Source organism: Meles meles, chromosome 7, assembly GCF_922984935.1.
Source record: "Meles meles chromosome 7, mMelMel3.1 paternal haplotype, whole genome shotgun sequence".
Lineage (NCBI taxonomy): Eukaryota > Metazoa > Chordata > Mammalia > Carnivora > Mustelidae > Meles > Meles meles.
The window spans coordinates 20,247,354-20,272,430 of NC_060072.1; the positions used below are offsets into that span (position 1 = coordinate 20,247,354).

General features: G+C 34.8%; 1 protein-coding gene across 2 annotated transcripts in view; it reads left to right on the forward strand.

The window, feature by feature from the left end:
• Positions 1 to 22,634, forward strand: part of SLC5A8 (solute carrier family 5 member 8) — a 93,042-nt gene extending 70,408 nt beyond the window's left edge. For both annotated transcript variants that reach the window (XM_046010617.1, XM_046010616.1), the window contains exons 11-15: positions 6,134 to 6,220; positions 9,752 to 9,957; positions 16,510 to 16,613; positions 19,886 to 19,965; positions 20,217 to 22,634. In XM_046010617.1, the coding sequence (XP_045866573.1) occupies positions 6,134 to 6,220; positions 9,752 to 9,957; positions 16,510 to 16,613; positions 19,886 to 19,965; positions 20,217 to 20,342 (603 nt within the window). In that variant the 3' untranslated portion in view covers positions 20,343 to 22,634. The remainder of the gene's footprint in view (positions 1 to 6,133; positions 6,221 to 9,751; positions 9,958 to 16,509; positions 16,614 to 19,885; positions 19,966 to 20,216) is intronic.
• Positions 22,635 to 25,077: the final 2,443 nt, after the last annotated feature.

Here is a 25,077-nt window from a genome sequence, read left to right on the forward strand (position 1 = left end):
TATCCTGGCTACTTTATCCTTCAGATCAATTGTCTGCAGATGCTTTTTTTGCCTGTTGTGAGTAGTATTTGTTCCTTGACCTGAATGTAGGGAATTTTAACTACTGGTACTCTACTCTGCTTATGAAATGAGTCCTGTTGTCACAGCTGCCAAAACTGAAGCCCTGCAGAATTCATGAGTATGGAGACATGGTGTGGGGAGAGGTTTGGGCCAGTCTCCTAGGGGAGAGGGACCACTGTGCTGGCATCAAGGCAAGTGTGACTGAGATGGGCAATTCCATGGAGTCGGGGGGGAATGGGCCTTGGTGTAAGCAAGTTAGGTAGTGAATGTCAGTATCATACTGGTTCCCACAGGTGGCCCTGTGCTTATGCTGAGGGGCAGTGGAGGCCAGTTATCTTTGTTCCTGGAGGGATCTCTCCATGAATGCTATCAAGAAGAGCAAATAACCTCCCCATTTTGTGCCCCAAGCACTCTTCAGATTGCTGTTTCCATGCTGTATGTTTGTAGGCTATTTGCCCTGCCTTCTCTCCAAGAGTAGCCCCAATTCCCCTGGGTTCACCTCAAGCCAAACCCACTAGTCTTTAAAACTCTAGGTTTTAAGCCCTGCTGGTTGCAGGAACTCATGAAACTTAGCCCCTTCACTTTACAGACCAATCGCTGTAGGGAATCATCTTCCCTGTGCACTCCCCTGTGTGCTTGTCTGTCGCTTGCCCTTTCCTGGGACCACAGCTCTCTCTCTACAGTGGCCAAGATCTATCCCTCCCAAACTATGTCTCCACACTTCCTACTTTCTGCCATGTGGCCTCATATCTATCTTTAGTTGTGGAATTTGTTGTTCTGCCAGTCTTCAAGTCAATTTCTGGGGTATGTAGGATGATTTGATAGTTATCTAGTTGTATTCGTGGGACAAGGGGAGCCTAGAGTCCTCCTACTCAGCTACCACCTCCGTCCTTATCCCAATATTTAATTTTTTAAAAGTGATTATAAATGATATTGTATTTTTAATGTTGGTGTCCATGTGTTTGTTAATATGTAGAAATACAATTGATATTTGTATATTTGTGCTGTATCCTGAGACCCTGCTGAATTTATTTATTAGTTCTTGGGATTTTCTACACAGATAGTCATGTCATCTTCAAAAAGCGACAGTTTTATTTCTTCCTTTACAATCTGTATGTATAGTTTTTATTTCTTTGTTGCACTGGCTTTAACTTCCACATCAGGTTGAATAAGAGTAGTAAGAGTGGACACCCTTTCCTTGTTTCCCAGTCTGGATGAGGAAAATATTTAGTCTTTCACTCCTAGATATAATGCTAGCTGTAAGATTTTAGTAGATGCCCTTTACAAAGTTGAGGAAATTCCCTATTTCAATCTTTCTGAGAGTTTTTATTATGGATGAATGTTGAATTTTGTCAAGTGCTTTTTCTGCCTTGATTGATGTGGTAATACGATAGTCTTCTTTAGTCCTTTGACATGATGAGTTACATTGATTGATTTTCAAATGCTTAACCAGCCTTGCATTCCTGGAATAAACTTGGTCATGGTGTATAGTTATTTTATATATTTCTGATTCTACTTGTTAATATTTTGTTAAAGATTTTTGCATCATGAGAAATATTGATCTGTAATTCTTTTTTTGTAATGGCTTTGTCTGGTTTTTGTATCATAGACATTCTATCTTCATAAAATAAAGTGAGAATAATTAATCTCTATTTTCTTAGAAGATTATATAAAATTGGTGTTAATGATTTAAATGTTTGGTAGTATACTCTAGTGAAACCATCTGGGCCTGGGTATTCCTTTTTTGGATGTTTTAAAATTATGAATTAAATATCCATAAGTTATAGGGCTATTCAAATTATCTGTTTCATATTGGGTGAATTGTAGTAGCTGTATTTTAAAAAAATTGGTCTATTTCATCTAAGTTGTAAAATTTGTGTATGGGGAGTTGTTCATAGTATTCCTTTATTCTATGTTTGGTGTCTGCAGGGTCTGTAGTGTTATTGCCTGTTTTATTCCTAATATTGGTAATTTTATCTTTTTTTTTTTCAGTGTTGCTAGAGGTTTGTCAACTTCATAAAAATTTCAAAAATCTACCTTCTTATTTATTTATTTATTTCAGATTTTATTTATTTATTTGATACAGAGAGAGAGACCACGAGAGAGGGACCAGAAGTGGGGGCAGTGGGAGAGGGAGAGGCAGGCTTTCCTCTGAGCAGGGAGCTCCACGTGGGGCTTGATCCTGGGACTCCAAAGGCAGATGCCCAACGACTGAGCCGCCCAGGCACCCCCTACCTTTTTATTTCATGGATTTACTCTATTGTTTTTCTATTTACGATTATTGCTTTTTGTTCTTTTCTTTAGTCTTTTCTTCTGTTTGCTTTGGGTTTATTTTGCTGTTCTTGAGATAGGACCTTAGATTATTGATTTGAGACTTTTCCTCTTCTATAGTGTGTGTACTAATTACAAAAATTTTCCTGTCAGTATTAATTTAGTTGTGTTCCACAACTTTTCATATTTTGTATTTTTAATTTTCCTTTGAGATGTCCTTTTGACCTATGAATTATTTAGAAGTATGTTACTTAGTTTCCAAGTGTTTAGAGATTTTCCTGTTATTTTTCTGCTATTGATTTCTAGATTCATTCCAATGTGATCAAAGAGTCCATTCTGTATGATCTTAATTATTTTAAATCTGTTGAGGTCTACGTTATAGCCCAGGATATGACATTTTGGTATATGTTCCATTGGCACTTAAAAAGAATGTGTACTCTGCTGTTAGGTACAGTGTTCTATAAGTATCAATTAGATCCTGCTCATTGATGGTGTCATTGAGTTCTTCAGCATCTTCTGATTTTCTATTTAGTTGTTTTTATGAATTGGTGACAGTAAGACAGAATTCTAAACTAAAATTGTGTATTTGTCTATTTTCCTTTTAGTTCCATCAGTTCTTTAAAAATTTTTATTTATTTTTTTAAATTTCTTTTCCGTTTGTTTGTTTCATGTATTTTGAAGTTCTCATTTGGTGCATGTATATTTAAGATTTCTGTGTCTTGGTGAATTAATTATTTTGTTATTTATAATGTTTCTCTCTGATAATTTTATTTATCTAAAGTGTAATTTATATGATATTAATATAGTTACTCCTACTTGCTTTTTTTTTCCATTTTATTTATTTTTTCCTACTTGCTTTTGATTAATGGTTGCATGATATACCTTTTTTTCATCTTTTACTTTGAGCTTGCTTATATTAAATTTTAAGTAAGTTTTTTGGAATCAACATATAGTTGGGTAATGTTTTTAAATATATCCTGCCAATTTCTGTCTTTTAATTGGTGTATTCGACCATCTTCTACACTTAATGTAATTATTGGTATGTTAGGGTGTATGTATGCCATTTTTTGTTTTATGTTTGTTCTTTCTCTTTTCTTTCCCTCCTACCTTTCTGTAAGATACTTGAACATTTTTTAGAATCCATTTTTATTTATATGTATTGTTTTGAGTTTGCCTCTTAGAATAGCGTTTTCAATTGTTGCTTTAAGTATTACATAAACATAATACAATCTACTTGTTTTGTCATTTTACCAATTTGAGGATAGTATAGAACCTTTATCTCCCTTTATGTCTGTTTACCCAGTTTTTAATATAATTATAAAATATTTACTCTACATGCATTTTGAATAACATTAAAGTATTATAATTTTTGTTTAAACAATCAAATATAACTCAGGAAACTCAAGAGGAGAAGGAAAGCCAATTATATTTAGCCATATCTTTGCTTATTCTTTCTTCCTTCCTGATGTTCCAAGATTCCTTCTTTTAATAATTTCTGTTCTGTTTAGAAAACTTTCATTAGCCATTCTTTTAGGATATGTCTGCTGGCAAAAATTCTTTGTTTCCCTTCATCTGAGAATGTATTGATTTCCCTTTATTCACAGAAGATGTTTTTGCTGGATATAGGATTCTGTGTCAGCAGTTCTTTTTATCCAGCACTTAAAAAACATGTGCCACTTTCTTCTGGTCCAGTATTTCTGATGAAATACTTGCTGCCACTCTAATTATTTTCCCCTACAGGAAAGGTATCATTTTTCTCTGATCACTTTTAGAACTTTCTCTTTGTTGTTTTCAGATATTTATTTCGGTGTGTCTTGGCATCTGTTCCTTTGTGTTTGTCCTGTTTGGAATTTGTGCAGGTTTTGAATTTGTAGGTTTATATCTCTTGTAAAATTTGGGAAGTTCATACATTACTTCTTTGAGTGCTTTTTAGCCTCACTCTTTTCTCCTCTAGGACTCTCATTACCTGTGTTAGATTTTCTGGTATACTTGCACAGATCCTGAAAACTCATTTCATTTTTTTAAAGTCCATATTCTCTCTGTTGTTCTGATTAGGTGATTTCTATTGGCCTATCTTCCAGCTCACTAATTCTTTCTTCTGTCTCCTCCATTCTGCTGTTGAACCCACCTACTAAGATTTCACCTAGTATTTTTCGATTCTAATAATTTCCATTTGGTCCTTTATATCTGCTGTGTTTTTGTTGAGACATTTTATTTATTTTTTTCTCTAAGACTTTGTATTTTTAATTTATTTCAAACACGTGTTAATTACTGAAGCAGTTTTATCATGGCTCTCTGACACGCCTGGTCCTCCCCATGATCCAGAAAGTTGAAGGTCACTGCTGAGCAAAGCATGTCCTCCAAACTCCTGCTTTAGACCTAAGGTTTGGGTCCATTCTGGTTTGTTTGCTTGTGGCATACCAGTTGTTAAAATAGTTTGATCTCATCCTGAGTATATGAATGAATGAATGAATGATAGATATCCAGAAGCTCCAAGCTTATCTAACACATCTAAGCCATAACCAATAAAACTCCTTTGAATATGCTTTTCTCCATAGTCTGCATTATTACGTGTTCTTCCATAGTCTTCATTGTTGCTTATAACTCCTATTGTGATTGATTCCCTTTTTTTTCATAAATCAATTCTGGCCTGAGTATCTGTAGAGAGGTGTCATAATAGTGTCATCGTAACTCCAAGCCAGTTCTTCCTTGCTTCATCTTTAACCAAGGTATTATTTCCTGAAACAGTTTTTTTTGGGCATATTCCTTATACCTCTAAAACTGGCTCACAGGTCATACTGTCACAGCCTGATTCATGGGCCATGTGACTTATTTCACATTTTGCAGTGAAGGCTGTCTTCCTTCTTACTGGGCTTTCGTCAAGAGAAGTTGTGAAATCACTCCCTAGGATTATATTCTGAACCCATATCCTCCTCAAACACTAGTTCTTTGTCAACTCCATCCACATTCCTTTCCCTAGTCCACAAGGTAGACTTCTTAATTTTTTTTAACCTAGAACTGCCATCTATATTCTATAAAATTTTCTTGACTTGATATTTTTCTTTGATTTACTGATTCTGTTATCAAGCCTCTTTACTCTGTAGACAATGTGCCCTCTAATCCTTCTTTTATGCTTCTGTCCACTCTTAAAAATTAACCATTGGCTTATTGGGAACTCACGTCTTTTGGAATTTTCAGGTTTTGCATTTCTCTATTATTCACATTTTAACTTTTTTTTCACTAGCATGATTTTGGCATGTATACATCAAAGCAAAGGTTTCATTAGCCAATTAGATTTTAAATCAACATGATTTGAGCAATCTTTTTTTAAATAATCATATTTTTCATTCTAGTTCCATTCCTAGGAAATCAAAGAGGGCATTGTGTTTCATTGCCATCTCTGCTCACTTAGCAGTACTGTCTTGTTTTACAGAAGATTTTGAGACTGTCAAAGCACAAAGGAGTGGTGTGATTGATTATTATCACTTGTAGGAACAGTTGGCAGAAGGAGTGTCCCTCTGGGCTTATAAATTCATATAGGTGTTCCTGCTGTCTTGTCATGACTCTACCTTCTTTATATTCTGCTTCCTTTTTTTGAGGATACCTGAAAGAACAAATGAATAGTTGAGACTGAGAAGCAGAAGCATTCAAGTTCTGATTACCTATTTGTCAATGACAAGGCTGCCATGATTTTTTGGGAGGAGATTGATAACTTTAAATCCTCATTCTGATGAAATTACTTTGAAACACTTTAACTTGGTATTTGAGATTGCTAGTTACTGACTTTTTATTATTTTTGTAGGCAGCACTCAGCATATTTGGCATGGTTGGTGGACCACTTCTGGGCTTGTTTGCTTTAGGCATTTTGGTTCCCTTTGCCAACTCAATTGTAAGTATAAAGAGTGAATATGTGTAAAGCTTACTTTCCCAACTATAGTAGCATCTCTCTAATTTTTCTTAATTGGAAAGATATAGTTCCTTTGATATCTGTCATTAGTGACTTGATGGCTTAAATTACTCATATTGACTTTGCTGGAATATAAAATAAAGTGCTATGCACTGGGATCCTGCATATGTGGAACTAAATGGAAACTGCCAAAATAATATATATTATGAATATTATATAGCTAAATCATATAATATTATATTACATATAATATTACAATATAACTAAACATATAATATTATAGAATATATAATGTAACTAAAGGATATATATTATGAAATAATACATATTATATTGTAATATATATTTTATATATATATATATATATATATATATATCATTATCTCCCCCCAAGATCCTTGCTTCTTGTCAAGGGCAGCATGAGCCAGTGGTCCCTCATCTCAGAGCCCTGGGGATCCAGTAACTCCATTCCCTTTCCATATCCTTATCTCAACCTGCTCATTTTTCTTTTAATAATATTTATAATATTATTATAATAATAATTGTATTGTTATATATAATATATAATATATATCACAATATATATAGTTTGTATACTATATATAATATATATTGTATGTAATATATATTATGAATATTATATAACTAAAGGAACATTTTTTGTGGATTTATCTTTTTGCCCTTCTTGAAAGTCATTAGGATTTCTATAAACATTTTTTAAATTTAAAATAAGTTAATTAGGGGCGCCTGGGTGGCTCAGTGGGTTAAGCCTCTGCCTTCGGCTCAGGTCGTAATCTCAGGGTCCTGGGATCGAGCCCTGCATCAGGCTCTCTGCTCAGCAGGGAGCCTGCTTCCTCCTCTCTCTCTGCCTGCCTCTCTGCCTACTTGTGATCTCTCTCAGTCTGTCAAATACATAAATAAAATCTTTAAAAATAAATAAAATAAAATAAGTTAATTAACATATAGTGTATTATTAGCCTCAGAGGTCACTAAACTCTACCTCTGAAAATCACTAGGATTTAAAGAAAGGAGGTCAACAGGCTCAGATGTGAAAGGGTTTAGAGCAGTAGAGCTGAGGATACCTGTGAATAGTCAGAGTACAGCAAAGGGAAGTAATAAGATAAACGCTTCACCATCTTGACCAGAGAGTTTATATTCCTGATATTTAAAGCAATAGTTCCAAAATCATGGTTCTGGCCCAAAAGGGATGATCATAATTGGAAATAGTATCCAGAATGAGGTAATACCTCTCTTCTACACAGACATTTCTGTGCTTTAAAGTACTAATTTGTTTGGAATAAATGAAATTGAAATTATTTCTCTGAAAGCCAGGAGAAACTCCACTGGGTCAGTCCTGCTGTAAGCTGAAGTTCAGGAAAAACTGATAATGTATGTATGGTTGTTTCATACAGTCGTAGAATAACTGCAGAACTATGACTTTGGATTTAGAATTCCATTTTCTTCATGAGGCATTAGGGATTGGTAAGATGGCTACTCATAAAGGCCATTACGATTATTATTAATAAACTCTGGATGTTATACACAAACAATGAATCATGGAACAAAAACTGATGATATACTGTATGGTAACTAACATAACAAACATAACATAAATAAAAAAAATAATTCTTAAGAAAAAATAATTCTCAACAGATGGTAACTACACTTGTGGTAAGCATAGCATAATGTATAGAGATATTGACTCACTGTGTTGTATCCTGAAACTAATGTAACATTGTGTATCAACTGTAGTCAAATAAATTTTTTTTAAAAATAATTATTCTCAAATAATTGTCAATGAAGTATCATGAAAAGCTAGTTTGGTAGAAATTAATTACAATGAAAGAATAGTTTGTATCTACCTCAGAATGTTGAAGCTTTGATTAGACTCTTTGCATTATTAAATGCACAGTGGTTTACTGAGTGTCTGAAACATTAAGAAAGACTGTTCAGTTTTTGACATTTATTGCCACCATGGGTTGCCTCCAGAATAGCTAGCTGACTTGGTCCCATATAACCTTTTCTTGGGAGAAGTATGATATTATTATTCCTGTCATAGGAGGTACCTCTTTTTACCATAATCACATTTTTCATCAGCGGAGTATCTACCCTTGCTTTGTAGTGGTCTTCCTGGCTTCCTCTCTCCCTCCATCCTTCCCTCCCTTCCTCTCCTTCCCCCTTTCTCCTTCCCTTCCTTTTCTTTTCCTCCTCCTTTCTTTTCTCCCTCCTTCCCTCCCTTCCTGTCATTCATTCATTGAATATTTATGAGCTAAGCACTGTCCTGGGAATAGAGAACACTGAATATTTCTGCACTCATGGGCTTTATAATTTTGTGGATCTTTGATCAAGCCATGTACAATGCTGAGAAGCAAGTCTGGCTTGTCGACGGCTGGCCATATTCCAATCTCATATTATTGAAAAAATATTTATTGCATACCTGCTATATATCCAGCACTCTAGTAAGTGCTGGGATACCAAAACCAAAAAAAAAAAAAAAAAAAAAAAATCTAATTCTGCTTTCAAGTCTCACAACTTAATGAAAGAGCTCATAGTGTTTGTCCCCAACATAAATTTTCAGATCTTGTCATCAGCCTTCATCTTAACCCCATCAGTACACTATTCTTTTTTCCTACCCTATGATTTTGCTTCTGTTTTTTCCCTTACTTCAAGTATTATCCTCTGTCTTCTCTATGGGGAGCCCAAGGCACAGGCTGCCCTGTCTGGTCAGTATTCTTAAAAGAAGGGGGAAATTTTCACCACAGAGGAAGAGGCCCACTGGCTCAAAGTTTGCTTTTGTCCCCATTGTTTGGAACTAGGGTTTAAATCATTCAAGGTCTAGCAGAACATCTGGACTTCTGGTGAAAAGCAGAAGTGGGGAACCCATTTTTCAAAGATTGAGAAACCAAATGTCTTCAGAGGGGACATCTCTTTTTGTCTTTAGAAATACTTGGTGTCGTTGTATGCACCGTTGCAGTCATTTGTGAAAACTGCTTCCTATTTTCCTCCTAGCTACCCTGAAGCACAATTACAATCATGCATGTTGTTAAATACAGGAATAAACTCTGTGTCTGCTTTCCCCTTCATAGTCTTTTGTGCATTTGGCATACTGTTTGTTCACAGGTTAAGCAAAAATAAAGGGGACAGTTGGCCTGGGGTCAACCATGTGATTGTTGTAGTTCTTTGGGTGTGAAGAGAGGAGGCCAGAAAAGACTGCTAGCCATGGAAACAGAGTAGAAGGAATAGAATTATGAGATTAGCAAAAAGAAAAATGAGCAGGTTGAGATAAGGATATGGAAAGGGAATGGAGTTACTGGATCCCCAGGGCTCTGAGATGAGGGACCACTGGCTCATGCTGCCCTTGACAAGAAGCAAGGATCTTGTGGGGAGAGAATGATTTTTGGAGAGAAGCTGGTAAATCTGGCTTGGACCATGCTGAGCTTAATCTTCTGACATTAATTTCTGTCTCAAGGAAAACTACATTATTTTTCTCTTAACAACATTCTTGTTTTGCAGGGAGCAATTGTTGGTTTGATGGCTGGATTTGCTGTTTCTCTGTGGGTTGGAATTGGAGCTCAACTTTATCCTCCACTGCCTGAGAGAACTATGCCACTAATCCTTGAAACCTATGGCTGTAACAGCACATACAATGGGACAAATTGGGTGACAACCACAGAAATGCCATTTTCTACTAGTGCTTTTCAAGTACACAGTGTGGAAAGGTATTGAATTAAGCTTTGTAATGTCATATTTTAAAGAAATGCATGTGACAGGTAGAGAACCCCAGTTGCCCAGTCGCTGCAATTTTTCCTAATTCTGAAATGGGTAGAGCCCTTGTGGCTTTCTGGCTATAGTATTTTGTTTTGTAACAGCAAAAATTGATGTAAGTTCTTAATTTTGATAAAAACCTCTGCCTCACTTACAGATCTGGAGAAAAATCGAATAAAAACCAAAAAATTCTGTTATGGATAAGTGCTACTAAATATCAGCTCTAGTTGAATGAAAAATCATCTTGGTGAACTAAAGTGTTTTAAAATGAAAAGCAAAATTATAAAAAGAAACACTGCTTATATAGGCTTTAAGTATAGCCCTTATAGTCTAAAAGCTACACTCATCTAAATATGTTAATTCATTGCTATTTGTTTAGATTTAAAGATTCCTGATCTTTAGAGCACCGGCAATGAGTTGCAGCTGTGATCAGCTCACTTGCTGGAGTTTTCTGTATGCAGTATACTTTTGGGCTCTGGGTCCTTATTTCATCTGATTTAATGAAATGATGTAGATCTATAGGTAGGTGAGTGTTTTATAATACAGTAGATAGAAGAGCAAGATTTCTTTAGTGGACAATTAAATGTCTAGCCTTAAAGCATAAACCCCTTGGAGATATTCAAGGAATACAAAAATGAGGCTGCTGCCCCCAAATTATTGCCCCCAGTTTCAGCTTTCCTGGAATGAAATCATTAAAAAGACTCATTCCCTTTGGGTCAAGACGTGCTGTCTCCCTTTTAAACTGGAAGCACTCCTGAGAGAAGGAATGTGACTTATTATTAGTGATTCATGTTCCAATCATGAGTTCCTAACTATGAGAATGCTTGTCAATGGAAGTTCAAGGCTGATAAATGCTGCATGGGTAGAGAGAAAAGGTAGTTCCAGAGCCTAAGACATTTTGGTGGGAGGTTTGACTAGCTGGGGTGCCATGGGGTGAGGGGCAGGGAAATGCCGAAAACAGTTTGGACAAGCATGAAAACACTAACGTTTGTGTGTGTGTGTGTGGGGGGGGGGTAAGTTGTTAAAGTCAGAAAGGGAGAAAAAAAATAATTGAAGGGTACATGGGAGGACATTCAGGATATACTTGTTTCACAATTTTGCTTAGCATTTGTCCTGATTATGTAAATATCTCTCTTAATTTAAGAGGCTGAGACAAAATAGTTATTTGGATTCTGAAACAAATTTAGCTGAAGTTTAGCATGTACCTGGTACCATAAGGATTACTTTTATATGTTAGCTTATTTTTAAAATAACAAGTAATAAATAAGAATTTCTAAGAATAAACTATATACTTAGGTCTGGGCTGGCCATTTATGTAGTATCGCAAGAAAGTCGTACCCTCTTATTCACTGTGGTTCCTGCCTTCCAGGAAGTTATAGTCTAGCTGGAGAGAGTGTGCTAATATACACAAACAATTAATTCAGTAAGCACAGTAAGTATAAAATTAGCACATGGTAAATAGTAAAAAATAGTTGATGAATATCTGTTAAAAGAATGAATATAAACAAAGTTGGAGTGATTAGCATCAAGACTTTACAGCAGGTAGTACTACTTGAAGGATACAGAGGTTGGCTGGAAGGAGAGGGTCTGGAAAGTCACAGAAAATGACCAGAAGGGAAGTTGGACAAGAAAATAAACACTTAAACAATACCCTCTGGTAAGTGATATTCATAAGTGATCAAGAGAGGCACCCTTCCTAGTAGAGTCAAAGAAACCTTCTAAGAGGAAGATTAATCAGGTGAACAGCATTGGGCAGAAGGGACATACAGAAGTGGTGCATATTGCATAGTGGGGAAACGGTATATCCAAGGGCATGAAGGTCTGAAGCCACATGGTATCTTGGGAAATCATACATAGTTCAGTGTCCCTAGAGTACAAGGGGAATAAACTACACAGCTGAAGATGAAACAATATACTCTTTGGTTGCCTAGATAACATGTTTCCATTACCTAGATACAGTTTTTATTCTTTAAATTCCTAATGCTTGATGGGTATATATTGATAGCCCATCATAGTTTTAATTTGCATTTCCTTTATGGTCAACAACGTTCAATACCTTTTTTTTTTTTTTCAAGATTTTGTTTATTTGACAGAGAGATCACAAGTAGGCAAAGAGGCAGGCAGAGATGGGGGGGGGGGAAGCAGGCTCACTGCTGAGCAGAGAGCCTGATGTGGGGCTCGATCCCAGGACTCTGAGAACATGACCTGAGCTGAAGGCAGAGGCTTAACCCACTGAGCCACCCAGGTGCCCTTTCAATACCTTTTTATTACATGGGGTTTTTTTGTTTGTTTGTTTTGTTTTTTTTGCCATTTCCATTTGGATATGTACATATGTACTTTTGTGACTTGGTTGTTGAAATCTTTAATCCAGCTTTAAATGGTTTCTCAGGTTTTTTTCTTATTTATTTGGGAATTTGTGATATAGTCTAGATAAAATACATATTTTGAAATATTTTCCACCTGTTTTGTGGATTGCCTTTTTACTCTCCTAATACTTTTTTGGTGATCAGAATTTCTTCATTTTAATTAAGTTCAACTCGTAAGTCTTTTTTTTTCCTTTCAAGTTTTTATTTAAATTCCAGTTAATTAACACATAGTGTAATATTAGTTTCAGGAGTAGAATTTATTGATTCATCACGTACATGGAACACCCATTGTTCATCACAACAAGTGCCCTCCTTGATGCCATCACCCATTAAACCCATCCCTCCACCCACCTACCTTCTAGTAACCTTCAGTGTTCTATATAGTTAAGAGTCTGTTTTATGGTTTGCTTCTCTCTTTTCTCCCTCCATGTTTATTCATTTTGTTTCTTAAATTCCACATATGACTGAAATCATACAGCGTTTGTCTTTCTCTGGCTGACTTATTTTCCTTCACATAGTATACTCTAGCTCCATCTATATTATTGCAAATGACAAGATTTTATTCTTTTTTATGGCTAATATTCCATTGTGTATATGTACCACATCTTCTTTATCCATTCATTAGTCAATTGACTTTTGAGCTCTTTCCATAATTTGGCTATTTAGTTGAAAACACTGATACAGGGGCACCTGGGTGGCTCAGTGGGTTAAGCCTCTGCCTTCGGCTCAGGTCATGATCTCAGGGTCCTGGGGTTGGGCCCCAAATCCTGTTCTCTGCTCAGCAGGGAGCCTGGTTCCCCCCCTCTCTCTGCCTGCCTCTCTGACTACTTGTGCTCTCTCTCTTCTCTTCTCTCAGTCAGATAAATAAATAAAAGAAAATAAAAGAAATAAAAAGAAAATGCTGCTGTAAACATTGTGGGGGGGTCATGTATCTGTTTACATCAGTATTTTTTTATCCTTTGGGTAAATACCTACTATTGCAATTGCTGGATCATAGCTTTATTTTTAACTTTTTGAGGAACCTTCATTCTGTTTTCCAGAGTGCCTACACCAGTTTGCATTCCCACCAACAGTGTAAGAGGGTTCTCCTTTATCCACATCCTCACCAATATTTATTGTTTGCTATGTTGTTAATTTTAGCCATTCTGACAGGTGTGAGGTGATATCTCATTGTAGCCTGATTTGTATTGATGAGTGATATTGAGCATCTTTTCATGTCTGTTAGTTATCTGAGTGTCTTCTTTGGAGAAATATCTATTCATGTCTTCTGCCCCTTTCTTAATTGGATTATTTATTTTTTGGGTGTTGAGTTTGATAAATTCTGTATAGATTTTGGATACCAATCCTTTATCAGAATGTCATTTGCAAATATCTTCACCCATTCCAAAGGCTGATTTTTAGTTTTGTTGATTGTTTCTTCATTGTGCAGAAGCTTTTTTATTTTGATGAAGTCCCAATAGTTCATTTCACTTTTGTTTCCCTTGCCTCTACTAAGAAGTTGCTACGGCTGACGTCAAAGAGGTTGCTCCTGTGTTCTCCTCTAGGATTTTGATGGTTTCCTGTCTCACATTTATGCCTTTCATCCATTTTGAATTTATTTTTGTGTGTGGTGTAAGAAAGTAGTCCAGTTTCGTTCTTTTGCAAGTTGCTATCCGGTTTTCTCAACACAATTTGTTGAAGAGACAGTCTTTTTTCCATTGGATGTTCTTTCCTGCTTTGTCAAAGATTAGTTGGCCATATAGTTGTGGGTCCATTTCTGGGTTTTCTACTCTTTTCCACTGATCTATATGTCATTTTATATCAGTACCATACTGTCTTAGTCACTCCAGCTTTGTAATATAACTTGAAGTCCAGAATTGTGATACCTCCAGCTTTGCTTTTCTTTTTAAAGTTTGTTTTGGCTATTTGGGGTCTTTTGTGGCTCCATACAAATTTTAGGATTGTTTGTTCTAGCTCTGCAAAAAAAAAAAAATGCTGGTGATATTTTGATAGGGATTGCATTAAATGTGAGATTACTTTGGGAAGTATAGACATTTTAAGAATATTTGTTCTTCCAATCCATGAGCATGGAATATTTTTCTATTTCTTTGTGTTATCTTCAGTTTCTTTCAAAAGTGTTCTGTAGTTTTCAGAGCATATCTCTTTCACTTCCTTGTTTAGGTTTGTTCCTAGATAGCTTATGGTTTTTGTGCAATTTAAATGGAATCAGGTCCCTGATTTCCCTTTCTGCTGCTTCATTATTGGCATATAGGAATACAACTGATTTCTGTACATTGACTTTGTATCCTGTTACTTTACTGAATATATGTATTAGTTCTAGCAGTTTCTGGTGGAGTATTTCAGGTTTTCTACATAGAGTATCATGTCATTTGAGAATTAAACCAAAGACTGTAACAAGAGATAAAGAAGGACAGTATATCATAATAAAGGGTTCTCTCCAGCAAGAAGATCTAACAGTTATAAGTACTTATGTTCTCAACTCAGGAGCACCCAAATATATAAAACAACTGATAATTAATTAAAGAAGATCATTGATAATAATACAATAACAGGAGGGGACTTTAACACCCTACTTATACCAATGACAGATCATCTAAACAGAAAATCAACAAAGAAACAGTGGCTTTGAATGACACACTGGATCAGATGGGCTTAACAGATATATTCAGAACATTTCATCCTAAAGTAGTAGAGTACACATTCTTTTTGAGTGCATATGGGGCATTCTCCAGAACAGATCAGACTAGGTCACAAATCAAGCCTCAATAAGTACAGAAAGATTGAGATCATACCATGCATATTTTCTGATCACAATGCTATGAAACTTAAAGTCAGCCATAAGAAAAATTTGAAAAGACCACAAATACATAGAGGTTAAAGAATATCCTACTAAAGAATAAATTATCAATCTTTTCCTATATTGTTAGTCCTTTGTGTGTTCCAATTAAGAAATCCTTGCCTATCCTGAGGTCATAAAGAGATTCCTCTAATTTTTCATTTAAAAGCTTTATTGTTAACTATTTCCATTAATGAAATGTATTCTACTTTGGAATTGATTTCTGTAGGTGCTGTAATCAAGACTCATTTTTTTCCCATATGGATATTCAGTTAACTAAATACCACTTATTGGAAAGACCTTCCCTTTGCCCCATTGCAAATGAGTATCAAATTTAACTAAACCAGATACTATCATCTTGGTCTATTTCTTGATTCTCTATTCTGTTCTATTTTGTCTCTTTTTCCACCAGTAATACTGCATGATCTTAATTTCAATAGCTTACCTCAGTGTGTTTCCCTTCTTTCTGGGATCTTGGCCTCTCAATTTCTAATTGCCTGCCTGCCCCATTCCTCCACTTTTTGTAATTGTTCTTAGCCATATGTGTTCTAAATCAAGCTACTCTATCAAAGCTAAAAGTGGGATTCTAGAACAATCATTTTGGAAACATCAAGTCATGTCACTCCTCCATTTAAAATACTGCCACAAGTGCCGTTGCCCAGAGTAAAACCCAAACTTTATACAAATCTAACAACAACAATAAAAAAGACCTCTGCCTTCCTCTCATCTTGTATTACTCTTATGTTGCTAATTATGATTTAGTCAGCTGGTGTTTAGCTCTGTCTAGGACGCTTTCCTCAAAAACTTCTTGTTATTCATATCTCAGTTCAAGTGTCACTTCACAAATGCTTTCTCTGACATTAGGGTATAGTTCATTCTTTCCACTCTGTTTCACATTACCTTGTTTTATTTTCCTTATAGTGCTTTTCACTAGTGGAAATTATTGTATTTATTAGTTTACTTTTTACTGTATTTTTCTCTCCACTAGAATGCAGATTTTATGAGGGCAGGAGCCTTATCAACTTTTTTTATGGTAGACTTTCCAATGACAAGAACAGTGCCTGGGACATAAAGCAGAATTGTATGAATACAGATGGACATTCAGTATTATAGTATATGGTCAAGATTAAATCAAGCTTTTAATTCTTGATCCAATAAGATAAAGATGGAACAGTAGATTATGACATTAAAAACATTGTTAAAAATTTTATTTTGACTTTGCCATGCGTGAAAATTATCGACACTGCTGTAGTTGCTAGTAGCATTACATAAAATCTTACAGTTATGCTTTTGTTCTTTCTTAGGACTCCGCTGATGGATAACTGGTATTCTTTATCATATCTATACTTCAGCACTCTTGGAACTTTGGTAACGGTACTCATGGGAATGCTAATCAGTTTACCAACAGGTAGATATCTAAATATTAGTATTGCTGTATTTACCTAGATATCAGTTTTTACTATATATCTTTTATAGCTATTAATGTGATTTTTCTATAGTCCTGTTAACAACTAGGTTAATTACTTGTTCCATTTTCCTTGTGGGAAATTTGAATGCCTGGACTTGAAAGCAGAAGATTCTATTTGAACCTTTGTTCTGCCATTTACTAGCTGCATAAACTTAGGGAAGTCCATATGGCTACTCTGAGGCTTAGCTCTCTTATGTGTAAAATGAGGATAATGGCAATTGACTTGCCTTTCTCACAGGTTGTTGTAAGAAAAAATAAAGTGCTTGACAAAATTGTATGTAGCTATTGCAATGCTAGGATTTTACATTATTATAACAACATTCTGTGTCATGATATTTTCATTGTCCTATGCTGACTTTTTGTGAACTGTAAAGAAGTATACAATAGGAATGATCATTACAATCTTTACATCTGAACATAGTGTGAGGCTTTTTTCACATGTCCATAAATTTAAAAATGTTATTTTAAAAAAACATATTGATAATACACATCTCATACACTGCTCTCTGGGATTGCTATAGAGCTGTTACCCTGGGACTTTATTTTGTCCTCATTTTGTGAATTCCCTTGGTCTCCCTCCTGTGTTGGATTCCCTATTGCCAGTATTCCATTATTTATAATTGTTTATCCCCTTGATTGAATGGAGCACATCCTTTAGTATGTTCTTGAGAAAGGATAGATAAGAAATTTAAAGATGTGGTGTCTTTTGAAAAAATGTCTTTAATTCTCCCTTATACTTGATTGTTTGAGTAGAGAATCCTAAAAAAATAACTTTCTTATTTCTGAAAGGATGTCTTAATTTTCTCCTAGATGATTATGTTTTTACTGAGAATGCCAGTACCATGCTACCTGTTAGCACTTTGCATGTGACTCATTTCACAATGATTGCTTTGCCCTAAGCCCTTGTTATGGTGTTTTCAATCTGGAGACCTATGTCCCCCAGTTTGTGGACATTATCCTATATTATTATTTTTGTAATTTCCTGTGATTTTCTGTTTTCTCTTTCTGGAAACTCTTGTTAGTCAAATGTTTTCGTCTCAGAGAGTTATTCTAATTTTCTTCTCTTTTCTCTCTTCTTTTCCATCACTGTGTCTTTTAGGTCTACTACATGGGATACTTTTCCAATTACTTTTCCAATAATTCTCAAAGGAGCACTCTGATCCAGTTTTGAGAATAGTCTATAAGGGAAGGAGGCAGGTAGGAGGCTATTGCAGTAATCCAGGTGAGCGACTGTGGTAGCTCAAAGCCAGGTAGCAGTATAGAGCTAGAGAAGTGCCAGACTTCCTGATTTCCTGCATTCCCTCACCCATGTACATCTGTAGTAACCAGAGGAGGGTAAGGCAGCCCCTCTGCCCTCTTCATCAAAGGTGCAGTTACTAGACAGAAATCCCATACTTTGTCTTAGTATGTCTGATGTCTTTGTTTGCTTTATGCTACAAAGCTACCAGCACTGTGCCACTTGACGGAATTCTGTCAGTCATTGTTTTGTGGCTCCTGAATAGCACTGCCTTTCACACTTTTGTGATACTTGTATTTACAATTAACAAATTATATTAATAATTAGTGATATTAATATAATGACATCAACAATTATATTAATTATAATTATTATATATTCAGTGCATAATTATACATTTATAATAAAGTTTGTAGTTATTACCTCATAAACACATTTTAAACTATTCTCTTTCGTTTCAAAAACGACTGTGCCTTTCTTCATAAATAAAATTACCAACACAGTATATTTATTCTTCTGTATGTTTTGACATATTTTAAGATGGATTTTGAAGCTTCTTACCAGTAACCTAATTATTCAGATCAGGAATACACCTAAACAGTCTCTTTGTACTATTTGACCTCATATCCTTATTCAACACATTCATTTTTCTTTAAGAAAATGGAGTATCGGAGCATTCCCTTTGAGAACTCCCCTTTTTTTCCCTAAAAATTTTTATTCTTATAGCCATATATGCCTGCTTCTTTTGTTTTATAAAGTCATACTTTACGTAGGTGAGCAGGCATCCAGTGATAAAAAAACAATTCAACTTCATTAATTTCATAAATGACTTATTTCCACTTCACAGCAGCAATGAGCACCTTGAGAAAATAATCTAGAAACATGAAATCCTAATACTACCTGAGAAATAAATAGGAAGATTCAGTAAGAATTCTGGCCATACAGACTGGGTTGGCATTTCACTTTCACCCTACCGTGTACTGTGTACTGTGAGTGGGTCTGTCTTATCAGTAAAATGGGGTAAATGAGGCCCTAAATAAACCATAAGCTATGAGTATAGTAATTGTTTTACTCATGTCTGTCTCTCCAGCACCTAGTAGAGTCTCTAGCAGATGGTAGACACTCAACAATGTCAAATGAATTAATTTTAAGTTGATTTCATCTCCAGAAGAGCAGAGATTCCCATAATTAAAAGCCTAATATTTGTACTGAAGTGGTAGTTCCCAAATATTAGAGAGCATGAAGATCACTTTGGAAATCTGGTAAACATCAGGATTCAGTGGCCCCACTCCAGAGTTTCGAACTGGGTTGGTCCAGGTTGAAGTCTAGGAATCTGCATCTGATGTATGTCTGCTAGATGATTTGTATAAAAGTAGTTTGAGAACCACACAATTTTAAAAAGCTTTGTCTTTGATCTACAAATAAAATACCAAAACAAAGAATAATTTTTATAAAACAGAATGTTAGGGAAAAAGAGTTGAATCAAATAACAATCATTATATTGATTTTCACTTAACTAATTTAATCAGCATTTCATAATTTCCTGCATTTCCTCATACACCTCTACATCCATAGCCATTAAACTGGGGAATGGCAACTCCTCTGTCTGAAGCAGAGGCAGATGGCTTGATATTTTATTGGTAGATCACAGAGGTTGCTCTTAAATCAGTTTCCTTATGAGTCTTGGGCTCTTCGGTTAAGTACCATATGAGGTAGGTGGCTTGCATTTAAGAACCATCTCATTCATCTTCAGACACTAGACTCATTTGTCACAGTTAGAAGCTTGCAGAATCTAAGACCAAGAGAAGGGAAATGGTGAGCCAAGTCTTCAGCAGTATGTAAAAGATTCTCTTTCTCTGCGTGTTTTATGAGTGTGTAGAGTTGAATGTGCACAAGGTAAATGCTTGTATGATGGGCCATCACTGGGTAGTTACAGATACCTTTTAACATTGTAAATGATATTAATGTTTTTCAGGAGGAAGGAAACAGAACTTAGACCGCAGATTCCTATTAACCAAAGAGGACTTTTTATCCAATTTTGACATTTTTAAGAAAGTAAGTTGGTTTTCTTTCTCCTTACATTAGTAAGACTGTACTTTTATTACCAGGATAGCATACTAGTTAGTCCTTGAACTCTCTTTTGAACTCTGATGGGCAAGGAAAATATTTGCCCTATTCTTTGATTTCTGTTGTGTATCTTGTCTTCAGTAGACTGCAAGGCTGATTTAGAGGGAAAAAAGCAGTAACAATTATTTAGAATTTAATAGTTCCTTTTTTTGCTAATCACTGTTAACATTTTCTTTTAGAAGGAGCATATTTTAAGCTATAAATCTCACCCGGTAGAAGACGGTGGAACTGATAATCCTGTGTTCAACCATATTGAATTGAACTTCCCAGATCAAAGTGGCAAGATGAGTGGGACTCGCTTGTGAAGCATCTGTGATAATAGATGATCTTAAACAGTGACCCAGTTACATATGTTTCCTAAGATAATTGGACCAGATTTGGATTTCTTTTTGGGGGGAGGGTTCGATAATGAGTGAAGTTTTGGGGAACCTTTTGGGGTAAAATTTTGTTGAAGCAAAGTACTTACTCTTCACTTACTATATTCATTAACTGATGCTACTCTGGAGTTAAGAATTTCAGCATCAGCATTTTCATTTATTACTATTTTATTTTAATGAAGATGTCATTGTGAAAGTTATGACCACATATTGCTAAAGGATTAATATACACATATACACACATACTTGATGGTCAAAAAAGAGTATTTCAAATTTGGGCATTATTAAAAATATTTTCCATGCATTTGATGCTAAGCATATAAGTTTTGGGGTTTCCCAAAATCAGATATAATACTGAAAAGAACTTTTGTCCTTCTACAACATACTGTATTTTTAGGAAACAGTGAGGTGACAAATCCGTGTTGTCTAGATCTTTGCTTCTCACTGATCCATATCAGCTCTATCAGGGAGCTTATTAACCTTGGAACCAATTCTGGCTTGGGGAGGTGGTAATCAAGAAGCATCCTGTTTGGGAGAGATCATGGTCCCAGTGATCAAGGTCTTTTTTGTTCTATTTATCTGTTATTGTGCCTTTTTGCTAATTATCTACAACTCCTGGCCATTGGCTGTTTATATTCCCTTACACCCCAGTTCTTCTATGCAATCCCAATATCTGACCCATCAGCTCAGATTTTGTTACACACTTTACTTTTCTTGCCTTCCTAGTTTTCTATCTACTATGTTACCTTGGACTTGTATATGTTTTGAAATACCCAGTGTGAATCATGCTACCCCAGATCCTGGTTTACGAAGTTGCAGACTATAAATTAGAAATCCTGTGAACCTGATACTGACTAAAGTATTTACAACATGAGTACTTATGGATTTGGCGACCCAAGAACATTCATATGGTTAAAATGGTTAAGTTCCATGGAATTGCATGATTATGTTGAATGATACTAATTTGAATGTCAACTAATTTGCAGTCAGTTGAATTTAAGGGTGCATATGCTTAGAAGTCTTGAATTCTAGTGTATTCACCCATTTAAAGACCTACATTACATAGGTAAACACACTACTTTTTTTTAAATGTTCTGAATTACCAACTATATGCTTTGTTCCATGCTTTAAAATTTCAAGTAGAAATCTCAAAGTTTATTTTGTTTATCTTGCTATATTCATTCCCAGCTAAGGGTTTGGTCACAGACTTTTATCAATAACATTTTTTCTACAGTTCTCACATTAGATACTGTTTAGAAATGTGTTTCTTTCATTTGTTTGCTTTACAATATTTTAAAATAATATGAGAAACATTGAGGTACATCAAATAGATTTTAGAATTAAATACTTTTTTGCTTATTTTCTGATATTTAGGTAAGTATGCTCTACTTTTAAAGGTTGCCAACTGAAAACATGAAGCAATAAAAAAATAGGAAGTAGCATTTAGCTAAAGAAAGATTTATGTAACATTTAAATTAATGATGTGTTAATATATTTCATATGTGTATAGATGTTATTTTTTTAATCAATATGTTTGTAAGCATATATCAAACTTTGTAAATCTTTCTACAATTTTTAATGAGTAGGAAGATATAATCTTATTTGTTTCATGCAAGTGTGATTTGAACTATTGTTATTTATTTAGTAAGTGTAAATGCACATGTGTGTAGAATGCTTCAGTTTTTGAAATCAAAGTCCAGTTATATAAATTTTTCCTTATCTAACTACAAAGATTATGCCACATGTTCTTAATGATATGATACTTCTATTGTTGTGCACTTTATTTAACCAAATACATCTTTGTGACTTTGGGAACTGTTGGTATTTTACTTTTATGAATACATAAGAGTACCAGACCACATTCTTATGAAATCAAATTACTGTTATTAATTATGAAAAATCATTTATTTTATCTAAATATTTGGATAAAACAAAAAAGAAGTAAAACATTAATATATCATAGTGTGAATGAAATCATCTAATATTCTTAACTATTTCTGAATCACAACAATCCCAACAGGAGGGAAAAGCCACATAAGTAGTCTATTTTCATTTGGTCATTGACAGATTATATGACCTTGAATTTATCCTTAATCTCCTCTAATGATGGAACTCTAAACACTTAACTACCTCACAGAAATAATGAGTATAAAAGATTAGATAGCACCTTATTAGCTCAAATAGTATTACTTAAAATTTTAATATGACTGGAAATGAAAATTTGAGACAAAGTTCACTTGCTAGTTTTTTTTTTTTAAGATTTTATTTATTTATTTGACAGACAAAGATCACAAGTAGGCAGAGAAGCAGGCAGAGAACGAGGGGGAAGCAAGCTCCCTGCCAAGCAGAGAGCCCGATGCGGGGCTCGATCTCAGGACCCTGAGATCATGACCTGAGCTGAAGGCAGAGACTTTAACCACTGAGCCACCCAGGTGCCCCCACTTGCTAGTTTTTAAAAAAAGACAAATTGTTAAGAATTTGCAATATAATGATGTGGATATAGTTCCTTCTCTAAAAAATATGTGCTGTAGAAATACTGAACTATATAGGAATATATAGTTCTATATATAGAACTATATAGGAATCAGCAGGATTATTCAGAGAGAATGGAAACTTTACCTTAAAAAAAAAGCTACCAATCATATTCACTCCATAGAGAAATGAAACTTTTATATGTAGGATATAAATGGTATTATAAATGTATATGCATCTATTTGATTGCTTATGTATTAATTTTTTCTCTAGACCAGTGGTTCTAATGGGCAGTTTTACACCTGCATTTGGACATTTGGAAATATCTGGATACATTTTTGGTGGTCACAGTGGTGATGAGGTGCTACTGGCATCTAGTGGATAGAAATTAGGGTTACTACTAAATATCCTGTGATACGTAGGACGACCCTTCTTCACAACAAAAAATGATCCTACCCCAAGTATCAATAGTGTTGAGTTTAAGAAATCCTGCCCTACTTTCCGACCAGTCACCTCTGGTGGCTCCCTCCCCCTTTTGTTTATCTTCTGATATCAGTCTGACGTTCCCACTCAGCTTTACTTGCCCACTGGCGTCTTCTGCTCCTGTAGAGATCCAGATGTGTGTAATTCTGCTCTCAGGCTGATTTTCATGGGTGATCGGAGTTCTTTGGTAGGTAGTTATGCTGGAAAAAAAAAAAAAAAAAGAAAGAAAAAAATAAAAAGAAATCCTGCCCTAGAGGTTAAGGTTGCAATCTTGATTTTCCTGAAGTCACACATGCTGGTTTTATTCCTTTAGGGAAATTGCTTTGATTCTTCTATCTGATCATTCTCATCTACAGGGGAGGATTAAAGTGTCACTGACACACACAATGTTAGGATACAGAATAATCATATATTTTCATAGTATTTTGAAAGTATTAAGGAATATAAAATGTGAATAATTATGAAAACAGCTTTTATGAAGGCTTCATTTTGCAACATGATCTCCAACATTAACATACATTAGGATGAAGGAAATATTAAATACCTGAATATGAAGATTTCATAATTTTGCTTTACCTATGAATACCTCAGAAAGTAGTTTATTTGTTAACAACTTATCCATGACATACACATAAGGGACAGGGATAGGGTTAAGATCAGGGGAGTGACTCACTGTGTCAATTCTTGTAGGAAATTCTTAATTTTTCCCAATAATGGTTGTTGATACAGAGTCAACTGAGCTCATGCACAGTTACTGAAAATTCACCACATAATTTAGTTATTGTAAAGTTTACTTTTATATATAAGTTATGTGCCCATTGTGAAAAATCTTGAGGGAATTGAACATTATAATGTAAAACAAGTTTGCAGTTCTGATTTTTCAACTTGCTGATTAAACTCTCTGCAGGTGTCTTTGCGGTTGTCTGTTCTTGGGGAAGAAAATGTCAAAATGAATATAATTAAGTTTATCAGCTTTTATAGAGAATTATTTCCACTCTACCACAAAAGGACTCTTTCTGTATACTACATTCAGATTATAAAAGTATAAGCAAATAAACATGCAGAACTTTTGTCGCTGAAGAAAATTTTATGCATTGAGTAATTAACACTGTATTTGAAAATAAAGTCACATCTTCAGTCCTGAAAATTTCTTAGCCATTATTTCTTTGAATATTCTCCCCCTCCCATTTTCTTTGTCCTGTAACTCTTTAACTCCTATTAGAGGAACAACATACCTCTTTATCTTATCCTCCATGTCTCCTACTATGGTTCATATTTTCCATATAAAATTTTAAAATTTCAGGATACATCACATACATATGTGTGAAAGGTCATTTTCTTTCTGGCTTTCCCTACTCTGCTACTTAATTTGTCCATTGAATTTTCCATTTCAATGACTTTATTTTCATCATTTTCAGAGTTGGATGTGCTTTTTCAAATTTTTCAGTTTCCTATTCTTTCCTAACATTGGATTCTTTCATTGTGATTCCAAACTATTCTTTTATCTCTAATAATTTTAACCATATTTATTTCTCTTATGCTATTTGAAATTCTTGAGTGCTAATCTTCTACTTGTTCATTTGCTCACTCTCCATCATGGTGGTTTCTTTCCTTACATAGTTGATCATTTAACTGAAAGTTTATCTTCAGTAGGGGTTGTACTTTTTCTAGTGAGAGTTCCTTGGGCTCCAGTTAGTGAAAGTCTTTA